The sequence below is a fragment of the Cetorhinus maximus genome, chromosome 22 (genome assembly GCF_964194155.1).
Source record: "Cetorhinus maximus chromosome 22, sCetMax3.hap1.1, whole genome shotgun sequence".
Classification (NCBI taxonomy): Eukaryota; Metazoa; Chordata; class Chondrichthyes; order Lamniformes; family Cetorhinidae; genus Cetorhinus; species Cetorhinus maximus.
Window position 1 is genome coordinate 7217887 of NC_135900.1, and position 22342 is coordinate 7240228.

At 41.5% G+C, this 22342-nt stretch overlaps 1 protein-coding gene across 1 annotated transcript in view; it reads right to left on the minus strand.

Moving 5' to 3' along the window:
* cry1b (cryptochrome circadian regulator 1b) overlaps positions 1-22342 on the minus strand; it is a 28346-nt gene that overhangs the window by 1309 nt on the left and 4695 nt on the right. The window contains exons 4-10 of the mRNA XM_078567716.1: positions 21143-21327; positions 12712-12800; positions 11976-12116; positions 9594-9905; positions 6833-6984; positions 5734-5936; positions 3243-3338 (exon numbers count right to left, since the gene is read on the minus strand). Coding sequence (XP_078423842.1) covers positions 3243-3338; positions 5734-5936; positions 6833-6984; positions 9594-9905; positions 11976-12116; positions 12712-12800; positions 21143-21327 — 1178 coding nt within the window. The remainder of the gene's footprint in view (positions 1-3242; positions 3339-5733; positions 5937-6832; positions 6985-9593; positions 9906-11975; positions 12117-12711; positions 12801-21142; positions 21328-22342) is intronic.

The following is a 22342-nucleotide window of genomic DNA, read 5'->3' on the forward strand; positions in this document are numbered from 1 at the left end:
CCCTTTTTACAGCACCAGCTGCCATATTTTGATAAGCCTTCATTCATCATAGTGAAAAACTTTAGGATGTTTAAATAGCTTTTCACTGCGTTGGTGAATGAGTGCGAGTGACATGGGTGGGTAGGGTGCCAGCAGAATGGGGTGGCAGGGTCAGGTCGGGTGGGGGTTGTGGGGCAGAGTCGGAAGGCTCGGGGGTTAGAGCATCAGGGGGTCAGCGGGGAGTCAGGGGTGTCAGTTGCATAGTTACCCAGGACTTAGTCATAGTTCTTCCTGTCTAACATTCCTGGCTAACTATCCAGGTAAGTGAGTCGGAACCCCCCAAAAGTCTCTGACTCTATCTTGGAGCTGGAGGCTTTTTTGGAGGGTTCTGGACGCAGGGGATTTGTCCATTAGAAGTTAAAACTTCCACAGAATCTTTACAGTGCACAAGGCGACCATTCGGCCCATCGAGTCTGCACTGGCTCTCTGAAAGACCATTCTCCCCGCCTTATCCCCAGAGCTTTGCACATTCTTTCTTTTCAGATAGCCATCCAATCCCCTTTTGAATACCTTGATTGAACCTGCCTCCACCACCCTCCAGACTCCAATCATGCTGTGGGTGAAAAAAATTTTCCTCACATCACTTTTACACCTTTTGCCAATTATTTTGAATCTATGACCTCTAGTTCTTGATGCTTCCTTGAATGGGAACAGTTTCTCACTATTTACCCTATCCATACCCCAGAATCCCTGCAGTGGAGCTTCTGAGGGGTCCTGTAGCCCATCTTCCAGGGTATGACCATCCAGAGACTGGAAGATTTGAGTTATTATAAGATAATAATATATGATATATATAGCTGGCTACATTAGACATTGCTGAAAAAGCCAGCTTTAACAAAGGAACACTTTCATTTGATTTGAAAGTGTATTCATACATTTGTTTCTTGGCACTGGGTAAATTGACAAGGGTTAACATAATTCAATCAGCCTCCACATCTCTCAAATTCAGAAAAGAAATGATCTAGCCACAAAGTTTACTGGGTATATTTTTAGATAGATTACAAAAATTTAAAGAACCTATTTTAGTAAATCCTTTAGAAAAATGTTTCAATTAGATTACAAATAAACTTATGTTCCACATTGGATGACCTTAAACAAACTCATTCTTCACTAAATGTAGCTTCCCTGCCCTCCTCTCCTGGAGGCAGTAAACAATGGGCGCAGTTCCACCAGCACCATTCACCTTTTCCCAAGCGAGCCTCACTCAACAGGTTATTTGACAGTGTGAGCTCTCAGAGCTGAGCCCGAGCCCAAGCATCACAACTGATGTTCCTGGCCACTGGGTGTCATTGGACAGCAATGAGGAGCAGGAACTCTGGCTGTCCTTCCCTGGTGTCTGCCTCTACAGATGCACCATCCCGCCCTTCCTTCCACTCCACCCCGTATACTGAATTACAAAGAGGCTGGGCTGGGTACAAAATGGCTGCCACGTTACCTATATCAGAATAACTGCACTTCAAGATAACTGAATGTTTGCGAAGCACTTTGGGATATCCTGAGAATGAGAAAGACAATTTTTAAGTAAAGATTGTTTCTCAATGCAGATATGAATGATCTCAACAGCAATATAATGATGGATAGAAACCCACCAAGAAAGGAGCAAAACTTACAGGAGTACATGCAAGCCTGGAGCAAAGAGGTCTTTGTTGATTTGAAACAGCAAAGTCCTGAGGCAGTTTACCAGATGCACAATACTAGGGTTAGCAAAACTGGACTGCTATGAGGCTTCACAGTTTCACATTCAAAGTTGACTCAAATTAAACTAAACTTTCACTTCAAAGGTAGCATTTTTGCTAGGGAAAGGAACCTGTCTGAAGGAATAGCTAATGCTGTAGGGTATAAGTGTGCAAAAAAAAACAGAAGCACTTGGACAGAGCTGTGTCTGCAGATTAAACAAGCATTCTAAGAAATAACACTTAAAACAAATAAATATTTTTCACTCCCTCCAGAAGAGGAGGGCAGTTGGGAGTTTCAAAGTGCAGCTCCAAGCAAATTGGAGAGATATTTTCTAGGGGCTGTAGGTAGAGAAGGATACAAGGAAATGTTCAGAAGTGGCATTATCAGTGACTGGGGCCAAAGGAGTAGAGGGGCCACAGGGGTTGGCAATGTTGAGGGTACAGTTATTAAGCAAAGGAGAGTTTAGGGAAGACAAGTTGGTGATGAATTTAAAGGAGAGAGCAAGGGGAACTGAGATGAGGATCAAAACCACCACAAATTGTTATTCGGCAAAGTCTAAGAAAAGGAGGGAAGGTATTTTAGGAAGAAATTTGGGACAGGACAGGCGAAGTGGTAGATAACAAGATTTTAAAGGAGAGATGACAATGTGGAACAAATATTTCAACCAGCTATGAAGTTGCATACTATTCACTAATTTAATTGGACTCTCCATTATTTGCAGTATCCTGGCACCATTAGCAAAACAATTCAAGAACCTTTCCACTTTACTCTTCTCATTATTTCACCTATTTCCAACTCCGTGTCATCGCCCGTCTCCGCCCCTGTCTCAGCTCTTCTGTTGCTGAAATCCTTTGTTACCGCCAGATTTGACTATTTAATCACTCCACCATTGTTGGCTGGGCCTTTGGCTGCCAAAGCCCTAAGCTCTAGAATTCCCTCCCTACACCTATCCACCTCACTTTCCTCCTTTATGACACCTTAAAACATACCTTTTTGACCAAACAGTTGGTTACCTACTCTTATATCTCCTTATGTGGCTCAGTGTCATTTTTTTTATATAATGCATCTTTGAAGCACCTTGGGGTGTTTAATTGTGTTCAAGGTGCTATATAAATACAAGGTCCTGTTGTTTCCCAACACTATTTTATTCTTAATTGGGAACTCAGTCCAATTACCATAAGTTCAACAACTACATTTCAAGTGTATTGTTAGTTTAAGGAAAACATGTTGAAGACATAACACTCAATATGAATCATGTTCTAAAAGTCTGATAAATTTATTTTTAAGTAATTTGTAAATGATTATTAAACTAATTTGAGTTTATTCCCAAAAAAAGGAAAATGGTGACATTTCATTGGAAAGCAACTGAAAATCGGAGTAGGTATTCTATTTGCTTTTCAGTACAACAAATACTCATTATATATGTTTATACAATGGAGAAAACAAAGAGAACATGTCTCCATTTGTAAAACTGGAGCTCCCCGCCCAGGAAACAACTCCAACCATCTTTGAGCTCGGTTATCTACCTGTTATGCTACTGCATCTGTGTGTGCTCTCTCCTGGTGAATAGTCCATAGCTCCGCCACGTGCGTTAGGGTTAGAAGGCACTAACGCAAGAAGACCTAAAAAGAAAATAAACTTCATAAATAAAGTTGTCCATTTACCTAATTTCTGTTTAATTTGAAACATTAAGCAAGAGGGAAGGCAATGTTATCTGTGACTTGCATTCCACTCGAAATATAGGCTGGCATTTCATTCGCTGTAACATGTTACCTGTGTGCAGCATAAACACTAGCCTGTTTCTGTTCTGTATATTCTATGTAACCTGTCCTGTTAATCAACAGAATACAAAAATGGTTTATTTCTATTGAAGATTAGTGCTAGACATTGTTAAAACAAAAATGCAAGACTGAAAATTTGTCCTCTTGATAAAGATAATCCCAGTCCTTGTGCTTTATTCTCAATCCTAATATATTTAAAAATGATTCATCTTGTGGGCCTATCTTCATTCTTCATAAGAAAACGTGCCCCACATCAAACTGTGACTAGGAAGGATTGCATTCTGTACAAATTGTATAAATGGACAATCTCCCTTTAAGATATTTGGACTTGAGAATGTGTCAATATTGGTAAGTATCCCTCAACATGGCATTCCTTTTCTTGTATGGTATAAAAATCTTATTGTTTGTTACAGAAGAGAAATGGGCCCCTGAAGTCCCGACATGGCCAGTGGAGCACAATGTGCAGAGCGTGCTTCCTAATGAAAGACAAAGACCATAAAAGGTAATTAATCTATTTCTTTATTTGTTTCTACACATGCACTCGAGACTGACACAGTAATAGTCAGGATGAATACACTTGCGTGGGGAGATCGAATCCGGCCACAAATCAAAGCTAAGAAATATAGATTGCTCCATACATCAGTTTTACAGACATTGCCAATGAACGCACCCATTTTAAAAGAGGCCTAAAGAGAGGTATAGAATGAGAAGAGGAACCTGTGAGAACCAATAGGTTTTCCAATCAAGAGGAAGCAGTAGCAAGGAATGTAATATTACCCAGTTTCCTGGCTATTGCTTAGAAAATATCTTTCCTAGCACTTTGGAATCAAAGCTGTCAAAAAGACCTGCCTGCATGTATGTAGTCAATATAAAAGGCCATCATCTTGAAATGGACAGAACAAAGAGACAACAATATCTTATTCCAAATCCAGTAGGAATGTTGAGCAACTAATGGCTGGATCTAACCCAGCAAGCTGACTGAGTGATTATAACATGTACTTAAGAATGTGTGTTAAGGGGTGTGAGAGATGAGTACACTAATTTATGTTGGACCAGAACAAGTTCCCATTAGGAATAGTGGCAATTAATCATGATTCAATTTGCAAGCATTGAGAAACTCAGTTGATAAAGGGGTAGGGAGGATGAGATTGCTGAACAATGAACATGTCTGTTGTTTGGTTTCACTGATCAGGATGACGTCAAGTATCCTAGCTTGCATATATACCCCAAGAATTGGAGGTTTACCAGGATGCTGCCTGGTCTGGAGGTTATTAGCTATGAGGAGAGGTTGGAGAAACTCGGATTGTTCTCACTAGAGCAACGGAGATTGAGGGGCGACTTGATAGAAGTTTACAAAATTATGAGTGGCATGGACAGAGTAGATAGTCAGAAGCTTTTTCCCAGGGTGGAAGAGTCAATTACTAGGGGACATAGATTTAAGGTGAGAGGAAAAAACTTTAGAGGAGATGTGCGGGGCAAATATTTTACGCAGAGGGTAGTGAGTGTCTGGAATTCGCTGCCAGAGGAGTTGGTGGAAGCAGGTACGATAGTGGTGTTTAAGAGGCAGCTTGACAAATACATGAATAGGATGGGAATAGAGGGATAAGGACCCCGGAAGTGCAAAATATTTTCGTTTGACAGGCAATATGATCAGCACAGGCTTGGAGGGCCGAAGGGCCTGTTCCTGTGCTGTACTTTTCTTTGTTCTTTGTTCTAAGACATGAGATTTAGCTGTTTCTTCCACTTAATATTATCTGTGGATGATACAAAGCCAGTATGGTTTCCATTACTGACGGTCTTTGCCTGATAATCATCCTCAAACTGTTAGGTAGAAGCTGCCTACTTTCAGTGAATTATCTCACCTGACACCAGAGAGGGTTTGGCATAAGATGAGACAGACATATTTTAATGTCAGAAGGTACAAGAGCCTCCAAGTTAATGGATTCAAGGTACCTAAGCAGAAACAAGGGAGCTGATGGTTGTCTGGTAATTTAAACAGCTTGACCACTAGGCCAAGTGCACTGCTCGTGCAGCTGTGAACCCATGTCTTTGACTGTATTGTTATACTGCCTCCTTTACAAAGCTTTCTTTCAACACTTCTCTCCAGTCTTTGTTCTGTATAGCCAACAGACAGATTTCAGCACATGAGAAGTGAAAAAGAAGTGCAGGTAGTTATATTACTGCTCAGTATATTTAAAGAAAAAAATAGATTACACTAAGTTATTTCTCCCCTCACCCAGTCCTCTGTAACGGGAAAATTGCTGGTAGATCTGCTTCATTCGTTCGATATTCAGGCGACTAGCTTCAGCATGGTTCACCATGGGTTTTGGATAATGAACACCAATGATGCATTTTGCAGCTTTCTGTACACTCTCTGGAGCATTCCAGGGATCATAGATATGTTTGGCAGGAAAACCTCGGAGGGCTGGAAGATATCGCCTAAAAATACAACCAGTAGAATGCCAATAGGCATACAATTTAGATATCATGTTAAAAATGTACAATTTACAATAAAAAACACTTTTAAAAAAGCTACAGTAGAATGATTCAAATATAATGTTAAAAAAATACAGCAAAATATGAGAACATATACATGCATTCTAGGCTGACCTTCCCTGTAGATGGGTTAATTAGGTGCAAGCTGAATAGCTTTATCTCAACTGGGTTGTATTCAGGGTACAAAAAGAATAATCATAGATAATAGGACATTTGCTGACATATGGTAGAGGAAAGAGATATTGAACCTTGGTTCATTGGCAAATCAGCTGCAGCTCTAGACACCATTACGACTGTAGCAGAGGAGAAAATCACAGATGGCTGGTAAGGGTGCAAGGCTTCGTCAATGATCAAGATTACAAAAGCGGAGGTACCATGGGAGATAGCAAGATCAAGGGACTGGTCGTGAATATGAGTAGGAGAGATTATAAAACAAAGAGGTATAGGAAGGAGAGGAAGACAGTGAATTGCAAGGACAGAGAAGAGAAGCTAAGATGGAAATTAAATTGACTGCGGATAAGGAGTCACTCAGGTAAGAGGTCTAATCTTGGAGAGAAAAGGGTGATAACTGGGATTTTATAGAAGAGGCACTCAAAGGAGGTGAAGCTGCGAAAGGAGATAATGAAAGAGATCGAAGTGTGACTGAGTTGTTGATAAGGGCCACACCACCACCGCAGGGGATCTGGGTGGGGAGATTGTGGAAGGTATAGCCAGGCAGGGAAGGGTTGCTAAGGGACATTTGTGAGCCAAATTTCACTGTAAACTGGGATATAATGCAATCAGCCACAGGTGACAACCTTCAAATATTTTTCTACCTCACCGTAGATATCATTAAGTACCTGATATAATCTCCATTAGGGTCAGTTCTACGTCCAAAGCCCACAGGACAGTAGCAATGAAAAAATTGTTGGAAGAAGGAACTGCAGGATAGCCACATCCAAATTCCAGCATTTACACTCCAGTCAGCGTCCAGTAATAACTCTTCAAATACCTACGGAAACAACAAGTGTGACATGGTGTTCCTTCAACGAATGGATAAATCTGGAGCAGCAGCGCAAAGTTTTGCCCTAGGATTTCTTTTCAATTAAAGAAAAAAGTGTGAAATCCAAGGGTAAAGTTTGCAAATTTGCACTCCTGGTACAGAGTTTTGTCTGGTTCATTTGACCACAGAATTATCCTGCTCATTATGATTTTGAGTTCTGCATCAGGATAGAATTTGTTAATTCTACTTTTGTGAAACTTTCAAAACACCAGCATTTAGGAAACCCAGTTTTCAAAATTATAAACCCTTCATCAAAGTGAATGCTTCTTCACAGTTTCAGTGAGGTACTACTTTAATTGGTTTTTCAGTCCAATATTTTTGCACAACTTGTTGATCTGCCCCTTGAGCCGATCTGCGAGTAGTGAGGGAGTGTTGGAAGAGTGCTGAAATCAGCCAAGATGTGAACTAGGTTCCATGCCCAGACCCGCTGAAAATTCTGCAGATGGGGTTGCTCTTTTAAACAGCACTAGTTACGCTGCAATACCCCACATGGTCAAACAGCCCGCCAACATTCACCGGCTAAGTTTACATTTGAAGAATGTCATGATAATGTGATGTATGCACGTATTTCATCGGCTGGTCAAATATATATTGAACTGCTTTAAAAGGACTTTCTAAAAACAAAGACACTGACTTAAGGTGGCTGCCACAGGTCATCTGACATGCCTGCTATTACAAGAGGTTTCCAATGTTGATTACAATTAGGACATGCCAAGACAACCTCCTATGGAATTTCACACTCAAAGAATTACTTCAAAGATGAACTGAAACTGTACAGGCTCTCACTATTTGCATTTGTATAAAGCTACCTTTCAGGCAGAGACAGAAACTCTACCAGGACAATGGCTTATAGGTGTTCTTCCTAGCTCATCACAGGGAAGAATGGTCCATTCAGAATTGATGGCTGGGACACTAAAAGGAACTAATAACCTGGGGATAACACAAAAGCCAGGATCTGTCCAGAAATGAGCTAATCAATTACCTTCTGTGGAATACTCAACTCACTATGGGGAGAGAGGTCATGTGACCAGAATAACCATTTGAACTGTCTTTTATTACAACACCCAAGCTGCTTAAAAAGCAGTCTAGAAGAAATCTGCCAATGAAGCAATAACACCATCTCTCTCTCTCTCAAGTTCAAGACCCTATCACAGATACATTTTGGAAGCGGCCAGAGGAATAGAGAATTCAATCGAAAGGAACCTCAGGTACAATTGCATTGACTTTTGGAAAAGATGGATTATGTTTTTAAAAAAAGAGACTGTCTCCAGAAATTGCAGTTTACATTGGCCTCAACTCCACTGGAATTTCAAGACCACCATGGAAAAAAATCTGCCTCAGCCATGAACACTAGCGAAGGACTCAAGCAGTGAATTTTCTATTTTTTTACCTTTTATCATTGAATCTTAAATTTGGCCAAAAAGTAACCTCCTGCTGTATAACTTGTAATACACAAATTATGGGCAGAATTTTGTTCTTGGCAGGCGGGCTTGGCAAAGGCGGGTGGGGCCAGTCGGGAAGCCGCCTACGATCGGCACCGCACCGCGATTTCACGTTGGCGGGCCAATTAAGGCGCTTAGTGCTGCCTGTGTGGGCGGGGGGAGGAGTGCGAGCCGGGCGAGGGTGATCTTCGTGCATGCGCGCGAGTGTGCGCTTCATGATTTGCCTGAGGCACAGAGCTGCCTGAGGGAGGTGAAGAGAAATGAAAATAGTAAAAATGTAATGAAACATGTCCCCTCATGTGACTCTGTCACATGAACAGGGACATGTTATTAATGAAAAATTAAAGTTTTTATTTTATTTTTATTTGCTTTTGGAAACCTCATCCTGCCCATGGATGAGGTTTCCATTAAAATGCAAAGGCCGCTTGGCCTTTTCGCCTGCCCACCAACCGTTAGATTTTTCGCTACCCATCCAACTGAAGTTAATTGATTACTTAATGTCCTTAACAAGCCTTTTAATTGTCACCAGGCGCACTGCCAGCTCCGGCGTGCACCCGCTGACTGAACTACCGTGTGACTGTGCATTGACGTCGGCACACTCGGCGGGTTGGGCAATATGCGCCATGTGAGTTGTGAAGGTCGGACGTGAGATTACCTTTTTAAATATCTTTACTTGGGTGGTATTTTAGCTCAATAAAAACTAACCTCTGTGTTTAAACACAAGAAAGCCGGTCCGACTGAGTTCTTTGCATTCAGCACATGTTTAAGCACACACTGAATTAATACCTTCATCCTTAAAATTGCAAAAAAAAACTGTTACGATCACTCGAGGAGTTGGAAAGAAAGGCCGAGTCCTAACACGTGTCCTTACAGTTGTGACCAGAATGATTACACATGGGCAAAGCACTAGGTCATCAGTATACTGGAAACCAAATCTCAACAGGAAATACACAGCTTTCGGCAGAGAAAATTGGATTAAATAAATTGCAAAGCACCTTGACAGGTAACTTATGGGTAGCAGTGCATGCCCAAAACTATAAGTAGTGTCATCAGCTGTAGTAAAATAACATCACAGAAAATAAAACCCAACTTTACATTCCACTATAACTCAGTCACCTTCATTCCTTCTTCCCAGCTAATCCATAGGTCACCTCTCGTCAAAAAGCACACCACTGCATGGCGGGCTAAGTGATGTATCCACCCTTCTTGATGCAGCTGTGTCATTATAGCATCGATCCAAGGAAATCCCGTCCTCCCTTCTGCCCACTTAGCCAAAGCCTCAGGGTTTCGGTCCCATGGAACTTGAACACAAATAGGATTTCCCTCCATTTTATCAAACCTGGGGTTGTTAGTAGCTGCTGCATAGAAGAATTCACGCCACAACAGCTGCCCATAGAGAGACAAAGGAGGGGAGCTGTTTTTCTTCACCTGTTGAAAAAAGAGGGATAAGTTCTCAACATACAAACATTGCTCATAAACAGGGGATGATAATTTCACTATAGACACAGTGCACCTGTGTAAAGTCAATTATAGCCAATTCTTTCTACCAATGAGGAAAATGACATTCAATTTTCCATTTCCAGTACTGTGGGAACAATGTCAACCAGTGCCCCTACCAGATTTCTGCTCAATTTCCTCTTGTCTGCCAGCATCCCTGTAGTAGGGCTGAGATCAATAGAAACTGATCTTATTTCCACTATTTACTCCAATTCTCTGGGAGTCTCTTGATTTTTTTAAGGATCCTTTATCCTAATTTCTTTTCAGATGTGTGTTTGCAAATAATGGATCTCTATCACCCCATCACCCCACGACTCCCCCCTCCCAAAAAAAAAAATCAGACTCAAACATATACTGCGTGGCCCCAGTGCAGAGTAAATGGAGAGGTAAACATTACTCTTGATGCTAATTGATAGCATCAATGATGGAATTGATGGAACATAAAAGTAGGGATGTTTTGCTACAGTTGTATAGGATATTGGTAAGACCACATGCAGAGTACCATGTACAATTTTGGTCTCCTTATTTAAGGAAGGACATAATTGCATAAGAAGCAGTTCAGCGGAGGTTCACTCGACTGATTCCTGGAATGAGGGGTTTATCCTATGAGGAAAGGTTGGATAGGTTGGGCCTGTATCCACTGAAGTTTAGAAGAAGAAGAGGCCATCTTATCGAAATGCACAAGATCCTGAGGGGAGTTAACAGGGTGGATGTTTCTCCTTGTGGGAGAGACTAGAACTAGGGCACACAGTGATAAGGTGGAGATGAGGAAAATATTTTTCTCTCAAAGGGTTGTGAGTCTGAGGAACTCTTTTCCCCAGAGAGTGGGGGGGGGGGGGGGGGGGGGGTGCAGGGTCACTGGATACTTTTTAAGGCTGAATTAGATAGATTGTTGATTGACAAGGGAGTCAAACGGTATAGTGGGTAGAAAGGAAAGTGGAGTTGAGGCCACAATCAGATCAGCCATAATTTTATGGAATGGTGAAGCAAGCTTGAGGGGCCAAGTGGCCTATTCCAGCTCCTAATTCGCATGTTCTTATAGGAAAATCACCAGCAGCCAAAGAGAAAATCTTGCCACTGTCCTTTAATGTACAGAAAACCTGGGAATAATCATTTTTGATTCTGCATCTCTGCTGTAGGTGAACCAGCTACAGTGTTCTGGTTGGCTTCATTCCAATGGCATTTTTGATATAGGTACCTGCCAATCTCAGGTAACACCAAGTCAAGTGGTATCCCTTCTCCCCGGCATGTGCACTGAAGTGGCAATTTCTTTTGACCGAGTGGCAGGAAGAGTAAGAAAACAGAATAGTACTGTGTGCACTTGCTGCAAGACATTAGGTGAGTCAAGTATACGAAGAACGCATCTTAGTTCATCAAGGTGACCATATAAGATGGGTAATTTTGCTTTCTTCATTCAAGACTCTATACACAGTTGTAGAATACTCACTCAACCAATGTAAGAGGATAGAGACGAGCACAGAAACCAGCTGTAAGGACAGATCAGCAAAGGCATTATCACCCATATCCAGTGCAGCCATTGGTGTTCTGTAAACTAAACTTACTCGATGTTGCTGCTCTACACATTACTGGGATAAACAAATTGGTCTTCCTCATTCTTTGATTATTGTGTATCCTCCACACATTGCCTACTTCCCTGCACAGGGGGCATGTAGTATTGTTTCCTCTGTACTAAAGATCAAATTAACATATACAAGGCCTTTATGCTTCATGGCGCAGTGTGGGCCAGCTCTGCCTGACATCGACATGTACTGACATCAGAAACATCACTGGAGGTATCAGCCACCAAGTAGCTTCTCCAGAATATCGATTTAGCCTGGTTGGTTGGAGGAAGCTGGATAAATATGGAAATTCACTGCTACAGGGCATGCAGCCAACATAACAGACTTCATGCACCTCCCATTTGACTTTAGGTTGAAAAAAACTGTAGGGATTGCTTTGTGCATTTCACAGACCATCCAGGTGCATCCTGACAAGCCATACCTTTTTATACAAGTCGGTCAGCTTATAGTAAAACAGACGACATGACAAACAACCAAATCGCAGGTACGGACTTAGACCAGCAGGGCTTGCAAGAAGTGAAGTAGAGTTCATTCGTGGTCTTTCAAAGTTTGCCACCCAGGCCTGAAAAAGGAAGAGAAACTTTGGAAAGGTGTACTAAACAATTTTACTGCTCAGGTTTTTTTCCTGGAGAAATGCAAAGTGCACTTAACTCATCAGCTCTAGAAATACAGGCAAAATATGTTCAAGCTCCAGTCACATTCAAAAAAGTTAATGATTTTATTGTACTATAACAACATTTTCAATCTCTGTCCGCAAGACTGCCTACAAATGTTAGTAATGTTTCCAGTGACACCCAATTCCGAAAAGTGAGCCAGTACTTCACTGCTGGAAATGTCTTTTATTGACCTGCAGCAACAGCAATAATGTGCCAATAAGTCAACAAACAGTAAGGGGAAAACAGGCTAACAAATCTAATTATCCACTTATGTAGCAGCCATCTTATACCCAGAGCATAAAGAAAGCACACAAAAGAAAATATGTGATGTTATTGATTCAAACACCCAAAATGATCCTTCATCACTCGTACATCATTCAGTCATATGTACAGCTAAAGGAATTCTAAATGTATCATTGCAGACTAATCTTAGTATTTTTCATTTTTCACCCATAGCTTTCATTGTTTTTGTTTTCCTTTTGCAGCAGGGTTGTTTCTTACTTTTCTTTCCAAATGTCTTTCTAATCTTTTAAGAGCCTCTGTTTCACCACCAGGCCACACAGCTGAAGGGAGGCCTTCTGTATCAAAGCCTAAGAATAGAAAAGCATGGTGTAAGGAACATCTCTTTTTATTTCTGTTGGACTGTGGATTAAAATTACAATGGCTGCAGTTTGAAAGACATGTCCACTGCAACAGGATGAGAGATATATACAATGTTGCAGTGCTGGAACAGAATGTGCCATGAAAGATAGAATGGTGCTGGAGAGGAGTCCTGGATCAAGGGGGCTGCCTGGCAACAACATTTTAATTGGCTCCTGATCAGGTGAATAGGTTTTTGTGTGAGGGCAGTGCAGCAGAATAGCTCCTAGTCTGAAAGGAACAAGACCTAAAACCTCTTTCTCCTGTGTGTGGAAGATTCCAGTAATTCCACAGTAACAGCTAGCTTGATTTTTCTCTTCATATCTCTATAACCTGCTCTCTCTCTGAAAACCCCAGTCAAGAGGCAAAGGGGAAAATCACTGTTAGAGACATTGAAAGGCAAGTGCTCAACCAGTGAACTAAATACTGAAAGTGCTGGAAGACCATTTTGTGTCATCAACGAAGAACTGTAAGGAATTTAGAAGACATTGATCAAAATCAACCCATCGAATCCTGTACTCTGGGTTGGTGCTATTGAACGTTTTTACCCTACCCTTAAAATCCATGTTTTGTGTGTCTTATGTGTCTTGTGTGTGTGTGTGTGTGTATATAGGGATTTAAGAAGGACGTAGAGTTTAAGTTATAGTGTTAGAAGTTAGCAGTTCATATTTCTTTCTTTTGCTACTAGTTAAAGACAATTTGTTCAATAAACAGTTATTTATTTATTAAGTTTACAAACCCTGGTGCTCATATTCTGTTAACCTAAATTAAAATATTAGGTGGGTTGATCAAAATTTTCACATTTGACGCGGCTAAGGGAGTAGTGGGACTTGATATTGCAGTGCACTATCCCCAGTGAGTTGTGACAATGGTTAAAAATAAACTCCTGCTTTAAATATAAATAGGTAAAGAAGGATCTCTAGGGTTCCCCAATGTCACACAGACTTCGCTTTGATCTCCAGTCTTTGCTGATGTTGGACTTGATGGGATTAGAGTCACAATTCATCTCATCATCTCCGGATTAATGAAAAATTTAAAAAAAACATGGTCATGGGTCTGGCTCACTAACTAGTGACTGTTACTGGACTCAATCAAACTCAGTTTTGATATTTCTGCAGTTGCAGTTTGCTAATATTCACCGTCAAGGCTAATACAATGTCCACTTAGGCGAGGTTGGAGGGAACTAGTTGGATGGAACCCAAGAAATACTCAAGTAAATCCAATCCTATAAGGTTAACTTCCTAATATGATTTGGTAATATAAGTCTAGTCGATAATCAAATTGAGTCTGACACTAACAGATTCAGCAAAGAGTGAAGAATTATAGAGATAAAGAACTTTTCTAGGTCAATGCTTATTCAGCAACAATATAAAACAGAATTGACAAAATCCATGGACAAATTTCTTAACATGAAATAAAAACAGGAAGTGCTGGAAATACTCAACAGGTTTGGCAGCGTCTGAGGAAAGATAAACATGGTTAACATTGAGTCAAAATGACTCTTCTTGGAAGAGTCATATTCAACTCAACACATAACTCTGTTTCTCTCTCCACAAATGCTGCTAGACTCACTGTGTATTTCCAGCACTTTCTGTTTTTATTTCAGACTTTCAGCATTTGCAGTATTTTGCTTTATGAACTGATTATACAGAGTGTTGATAGTTTGCAGAGATTAGGTTACAAAAGTGTATGGGTATCGTAAATGGAACTAATCATTGATCTGGTGACTGCAGAAGTACATTGCTGGAGATCCTCAATGAGCATTCCTTGCCTATTCAAAGTTACTGACTTACTCAGAAAAAAATTGGACAGCTGGAGATGTATCCATGATCCACTGTAATTCTCATCTTGATCAAAACGGATTAGTTAGACTGAGTAATGATTTAATTCTGCTAAATTTAAATCTGCTTAAAAGGGAGGTTATTAGCTTATGTCATGAACAAGTATAAACAGTTTAGGTGAAAATACTATAGTACAAAGAAAGTATTTTACTGCATGTGGAGATCATAAATAGTCAGTTTGGTTTGTTTCCTGATATTCTGTCTAGAATACCATTGAGTTACAAACAAAGCAAGGTAAAATATCAAGAGGAATGAACTAAAAACGGCGTGCATACGTTTTTAGCAAATTTCTTTTGCAAGACCAAATTGTCCATCCCATTTTCACTCGGAACAGAATGTTCCTTGGCTAACAACTGGATTCAAAATTCTTTTGTTAAATCCCTGAGAAATGAAAACAAAAACTAAAGCAGAATGAAGAACAGTTCAATGTTCCAGTACCAAATATCTGCTACTAGGGGGCTTAACTATCAATTGTGACAAGTGGGTACAGATCCACTTTTTTAAAAAATTTGTTCATGGTATGTGGATATCATAGACAAATGCAGCATTTATCGCCCATCACTAATTGCCCTTGAGAAAGTGGTGGTGTGCCATCTTCTTGAAATGTTGCTGTCCATGTGGTGTTGATACATCCACAGTGCTGTTAGAGAGAGAGTTTCAAGAGTTTGACCAGCAACAGTGAAGGAACAGCGATATATTTCTAAGTCAGGATGGTGTGCAACCTGGAGGAAAATTTGCAGGTGGTGGTGTTCTCATGTATCTTATGTCCTTGTTCTTCAAGGTGGTACAGGTTTCAGGTTTGGAGGGTGTTGCTGAAGCACACTGCTGCCACTGTGCACTGCTGGTGGAGGGACTGAATGTTTAAGATTGTGGATGGGGTGTGGATCAAGCGAGGCTGCTTTGTCCTGGATGGTGTAGACCTTCTTGAGTTTTGGAGCTGCATTCACCAGGGCAAAAAGTGGGGAGTGGATTCGATCACACTCCTGACTTGTGCCTTATGGTCAGGTGCTGGGGAGTCAGAAGTTCCACTACTGAATTTTCAGCCTCTGACCTTTTCTTCTAGCTACAGTATTTATATGACTGGTCTACTTAAGTTTCTAGTCAATGGTAACCCCTAGGATGTTGATGATGGGGGATTCAGCAATGGTAATGCCTTTAAATGTCAAGACGAGATGATCAGATTCTCCCTTGTTGGAGATGATCATTGCCTGTCACTTGTGTGGCACGAATATTCTTGCCAATAATTAGCCTAAGCCTGAATGTTGTCTAGGCCTTGCATGCCTTCATCATTTTATGAGTTACCAAGGGTACATTATATTTTCACTGATGATTGCACATCACCACTTCATCATGGGAGGGAAGGTCATTGATGAAGCAGCTGAAGATGGTTGGGCCAGAGGAACTCCTGCAGTGATGTCCTGGGACTGAGATGACTGGCGTGAAACAACCACAACCACCTTCCTTTGTGCTAGGTATGACTCCAACCAGTGAAGAGTTTTCCCTCCGATTCCCCTTGACTTCAATTTTGATAGGGCTCCTTGATACCACACTCAGTCAAATGTTGCCTTGATGTCAAAGGCAGTCACTCTCACCTCAACACTGGAATTCAACTCTTTTGTCCATGTTTGGACCAAGGCTGTAATGAGGTCTGGAGCTGAGTACCCTAGCAGAACCCAAACTGAGCATTGGTGAGCAGATTATTGTTGAATGAGTGGTGCTTGACAGCACTGTCAATGATACCTTCCAACACTTTGCTGATGATTGAGAATGGACTGATGGGATGGTAATTGGCCGGGTTGATCTTGTCCTTCTTGTGGTCAGGACATCCAGGGCAATTTTGCACATTGTCAGGTAAATGCCACTGTTGTAGTTGTATTGAAGCAGCTTGGCTTGATGCGCGGCTAATTGTGGAGCACAAGTTTTCAGCTCTATACACAAGATGCTGCCAGGGCCCACAGACTTTGCTGTATTCAGTGCCTTCAGCCATTTCGTGATATCACATGAAATGAATTGAATTGGCTGAAGACAGAGTTCAGGAGGAGGCCAAGATGGATCATCCACTTGGCATTTCTGGCTGAACTGCCTGCAAACACTTTAGTCTTGCCTTTTGCAAGGGCTCCCCCATCATCGAGGATGGGGATGTTCATGGGACCTCTTCCTCCCATTAGTGAAAAGTAGACAGTTAGGCCGAGGAAAATAGAAACTGTTAAAGTGACAGAAAGCAACGGAAGAGTCACAAATGTAGGTGGGAAGAAAAAAGTAGAATTGAGGTAATAAGAAATCAGTTCAGTGGTGCAGGAACAGGCTGAAATGTTGGGTCTACCAAGACTGTCCTGTTGTGGATCTTGGAAGGAGGTGGATGCAGGGTGTTCAGGATTACCTTACTATAAGGTTGGAAGCCATGGCACAAAGATCTCCAGAGGAAATGAGGTCAATAGCAGACCTGGAACGATGGCTTGTTGTTTGGTGGTGGGGATATGGTCTAGGGGAAGTAGGAGGAACTGTCAGAGAGTTAGCATTTAGTTTCTGCTGAGCAAATATACCAATTCTGCTCCCGACAGCCCACATCACCTCATCAATGCCTAGTTTTGAACTGCTAGATCTGTTATGAGTCTACCCCATTTAGCACAATGGTAGAGTCACACAACACAATAGAGGGTGTTCTCAGTGAGAACACAGGGCTTGGTCTCCAAAGGGATTATGGGGTGGTCACTTCTATCAATACTGACATTGACAGATGCATCTGCCACAGGTAGATTGAGGACAAGGTTAAGTAGGTTTTTCCCTCTGATTCTGTCAGCACCTGCTACAGGCCCAGTCTGGAAGATTTGTCCTTCAGGACTGAGTGGGCAGTGATGCTACAAAGCCCCTCTTGGTGATGGACATCGATCCCCTAACCAGAGTATATTCTGTGCCTTTGCTACTCTCAGTGCTTCTTCCAAGTGGTATTCAACATGGAAGAAGGAGTACTGATACATCAGCTGAGGAAAGGCAGTGGGTGGTAATCAGCAGGAGGTTTCCCTGCCCATGTTTGACCTGATGCCATGAAACTTAATGGGATCTGGAGTAAATGTTGAGGACTCCCAGGGTGGGGCCCGCCTGCCTGTATACACCTCTGATAGGTCTGTACTGCCAGTGGGACAGGACATATCTAGGGATGGTGATGGAGGGGTCTGGGACACGCCTGTGATGTATGATTCTGAGAGTATGGCCATGTCAGGCTGTTGCTTGACTACTGATCTATGGGACAGCCCTCCAAATTTTGACACAATTTACAAGCTGTTAGTGAGGAGAATTTTGCAGGGTGTCTCTTGGTGCCTTGGTTGATGCTTGGTGGTGTTAGCTTTATTCTTATTCATCTTTTCAGTAGTGGTTTAAGACAATTGAATGACTTACATGGCTATTTCAGAGGGCAATTCAGAGTCAACCTCGTTGCTGTGGGTCTGAAGGCACATATAGGCCAGGCCGGTAAGGACATCAGAGTTATAGAATCATAGAATGGTTACAGTACAGAAGGAGGCCAGTCATGTCCGTGCTGGCCAGTCATGTCCGTGCTGGCCTGTGAAGGAGCAATTCACCTAGTGCCACTCCTCTGTCTTTTGCCCATAGTCCTCCAATTCCTTTTGAAAGCCTCAGTTGACCCTGCCTTCACCACAATCTCAGGCAGTACATTCCAGATCCTAGCCACTTACTGCGTGAAAAAGCTTTTCCTCGTGCCGCCGTTGCTTCTTTTGCTAATTACCTTAAATCTGCGCCCTCTGGTTCTCGATCCTTCCACCAATGGGGAACAGTTTTTCTCTATCGACTCTGTCCAGGCCCTTCAACCTTCCCTTTTCCTCCCAGCTTCTCTAATCTATGTACGTAACTGAAGCTCATCATCCCTAGAACCATTCTCATGAATCTTTTCTGCACCCTTTCTAATGCTTTCACATCCTTCCTGATATGTAGTGCCCAGAACTGCACCCAATACTCAAATTGATGCCATACCAGTGTATTATACATGTTTAACATAACTCGCTTGCTTTTGTACTCTATGCCCTTATTGGTAAAGTCCAGGACACTGTATGCTTTATTAACCACTCTCTCAGCCTGTGCTGCCATCTTCAATGATTTATGCACCTATAAACTCCTTCAGCTCCTGCACCCCTTTTAGAATTGTACCCTTTATTTAATTTTGCCTCTCTGCCAAAACGTATCACTTCACAATTCTCTGCATTAAATTTTATCTGTCACTTTTCTGCCCATTCCACCAACATGGATGATGTTCTTTTTGAAGTTCTACATTGTCCTCCTCATGGTTCACAATACTTCCAAGTTTCTGATCATCTGCAAATTTTGAAAATCCTCAAATTCCTTCCCTAAAGGACATTAGTGAACTAGATGGTTTTTTACGACTTCAGTTTGGTCCAATGATTAAACCGTTCTAGGTTTCTGGAACCCCAGGCATGAAAATAAAATTTGTGCAAAACCAAGTACAAATTAATCTGAATCGGGTGTCAAATTATGTTTGATAACTCTTCTGTAAAGTACTTCGGGACAATTTATTACAGTAAAGGTGTTATTTTGTTACAGCAGAAAATGTAAACTTCACAGAACCACAGAATTGTTACAGTGAAGAAGGAGGCCATTCGGCCCATCATGTCTGCACCGGCTCTCAGCATTTAAACTTAGTGCTAATCTCCTGCCTTTTCCCCGCACATTGGTTGATTATCTAAATAGAAACAATCCCCCTTTGAATGCCACAATTGAATCTCCACCACACTTCCAGGCAGTGCATTCCAATCTTATCTACTTGCTGTGTGAAAAAGTTTTTTCTCACCTCGCATTTGCTTCTTTTGCAAAACACTTTAAAACTGTGCCCTCTGGTTCTCAATCCATTTATGAACAATAACAATTTCTCCCTATCTACCCTGTCCAGACCCCTCATGATTTTGAAAACTTCTATCAAGTCTCCTCTCAGCCTTCTCCTCTCCAAAGAAAATAGTCCCAATTCCTCCAATCTTTCCTTATAACTGAAGTGTCTCATCCCTGGAACCATTCTTGTAAACCTCCTCTGCACTCTCTCCAACATGTTCACATCCTTCCTATAGTGTGGTGCCCAGAATTGTGCATAATACTCCAGGTGAGGCCTAACCAGTGTCTTATATAAGTTCATCATAGCCTCCCTGCTCTTGTACTCTACACCCCTATTAATGAATCCTAGAATACTTTTTGCTTTAGAAACAGCTCTCTACCTGTCCTGTCTTTAATGACTTATGTACATAAACACCCAGGTCTCTCTGCTCCTGCATACCCTTTAGAATAGTTTCCTTTATTTTATACTGTCTCTCCATGTGCTTTGTACCAAAGTGTATCACCTCACACTTCTCCGCATTGAACTTCATCTGCCACCTATCTGCCCACTCCACCAATGTGTCAATGTCCTTTTGAAGTTCTATACTGTCTTCCTCACAGTTTACAATTTCCCCAAGTTTTGTGTCATCCCCAAACTTTGAAATTGCCCTCTGCACACCAAGATCTAGATCATTTATATGTATCAGGAAGAGCAAGGGTCCCAATACCGACCCCTGGGGAGCTCCACTACAAACCTTCTTCCAGCCTGAAAAATACCCATTAACCATTACTCTCTGTTTCCTATCCTTCAGCCAATTTTGTATCCATGTTGCTACTGCCCTTTTTATTCCATGACCTAAAACTTTCCTCACAAGTCTGTTGTGCAGCACTGTATTGAACGCCTTTTGGAAGTAAACTTCTCAATATGATAGAGAAAATACGAACCTATAATATATACAGTTACTCAAGCAGGGCTTGTTGTGTTGGCAAGGAAGCTGGAACGTCTATTTGCTTATCTCATCAAAGAATGGTGCACTGTATCAGGAGGTGGGGGTTAGAAATCACAGCTATATGAATGAATGAAGCAATGTGGTATACACTCCATTCTGTACTGCACCATGGTTCCCCACCTTCAACACCAACTCAGGGCCTGACTGTGGGAAGTGATGCAGAATAGGTGTTGCAATGTCACTAGAACATGCTTCCTAACAGTCAGCTACAAGGAGATCTCTAAGCAGGTTACGTGCATGGCCACAGGAGATCAATATCTTGGCAAACCCACAGCATGAACAGAATTGCTGGTGATGACGGGTAAGAGCAAGGCCAAATGGGAAAAACAAAGAGAAGGGAACCAGCAATGTAAGACACTACACAAGAGACTATTCGCCCCACCATACCTACACATTGCAAAACCAACGCCTCTTGTTCCTCATAACCCTGTATCCTCCTTTGCTTAAAACTATTTATCCCATTTTCCCTTTCAAGCGGCAATGCTGGATTTCTCAACCAAACTTTAAATAAAAAAGAAGTTCTGCACTAAACATGATTATAGTTCAATTCAATCTCTTCAGGAATGCAAGTGGTCAGAAATCAGTTATGAAATATTTTCTGGTTCATACCTAGTTCTTCCAGCGATGGGACTCCATACTTTTCATCATGGTCATCAAAGACAGGTGTTGTACATTTTCCCATTGCCTCAGCAGTGATTGTTCCCACCGGCATTTCTATAGATTCCATTCGGCTTATAAGTGTCTGGAAATGCTTGTAAGTTAGAGGTGGCTGACCACCATTGCGTTCTATGATTCTGATAAAAGAAACCAGTTCAACAGCTGATGAGTCAAGGCTACGATAGATCTAGTTTGACTAAATTGCTTGGACCTCTGTTCTGAATCATTAATTGATATCAAGCATAGAAACTAATTAAACCATACCAGTTTTTAACGAAAGGAAAGGGCAATTCAGATCAACTTCTGCTATTAAACACTTAACTAGGAAGTTTAAAAGCATAATACGAACATACGAATTCGGCCCCTCGAGCCTGCTCCACAATTTGATAAGGTCATGGCTGATCTGATTGTGGTGTCAACTCCACTTTCCTGTCCACCCCCTAAATTCTTTGACTCTTCTGTCAATCAAGAATCTATCTAACTCAGCCTTAAAAATATTTAATGACCCAGCCCCTACTTGGGTAGAAATTCCACAGACTAACGATCCTCTGAGAGGAAAAAAATTCTCCTTATCCCCATCTTAAATGGGAGACCCCTTATTTTTAAACTGTATCTGCTAGTTCTAGCTCTCCCACAAGGGAAAACATCCTTTCAACATCAGCCCTGTCAAGTTCCCTCAGGATCTTATATGTTTCAATAAGATAACCTCTCATTCTTCTAAACTCCAATGGATACAGGTGCAATCTGTCCAATCTTTCCTCATAAGATAACCACCCCATCCCAGGAATCAGTCGAATGAACCTTCTCTGAATTGTTTCTAATGCAATTATATCCTTTCTTAAATAAAGAGATCAATACTGTCCACAATACTCCAGATGTGATCTCACCAACACACTGTACAAATGTAACAAAACATCCCTACTTTTGTACTTCATTCCCCTTGCAACAAACAATGTTACATTTGCCTTCCTAATCATTTGCTGCACCCGCATACCAACTATTTATGATTCATGTACCATGCTTTCAGGACTAGAGAAATCAACCTGTGCTCTTTGTAACATCTGCTAAACACTGACGATGGGTGTTATTAGTAACCGTTTGGGAACATGCCTGCTACTTTCTTAAGTGAAACGGAGCCACTCAAACTAGTTT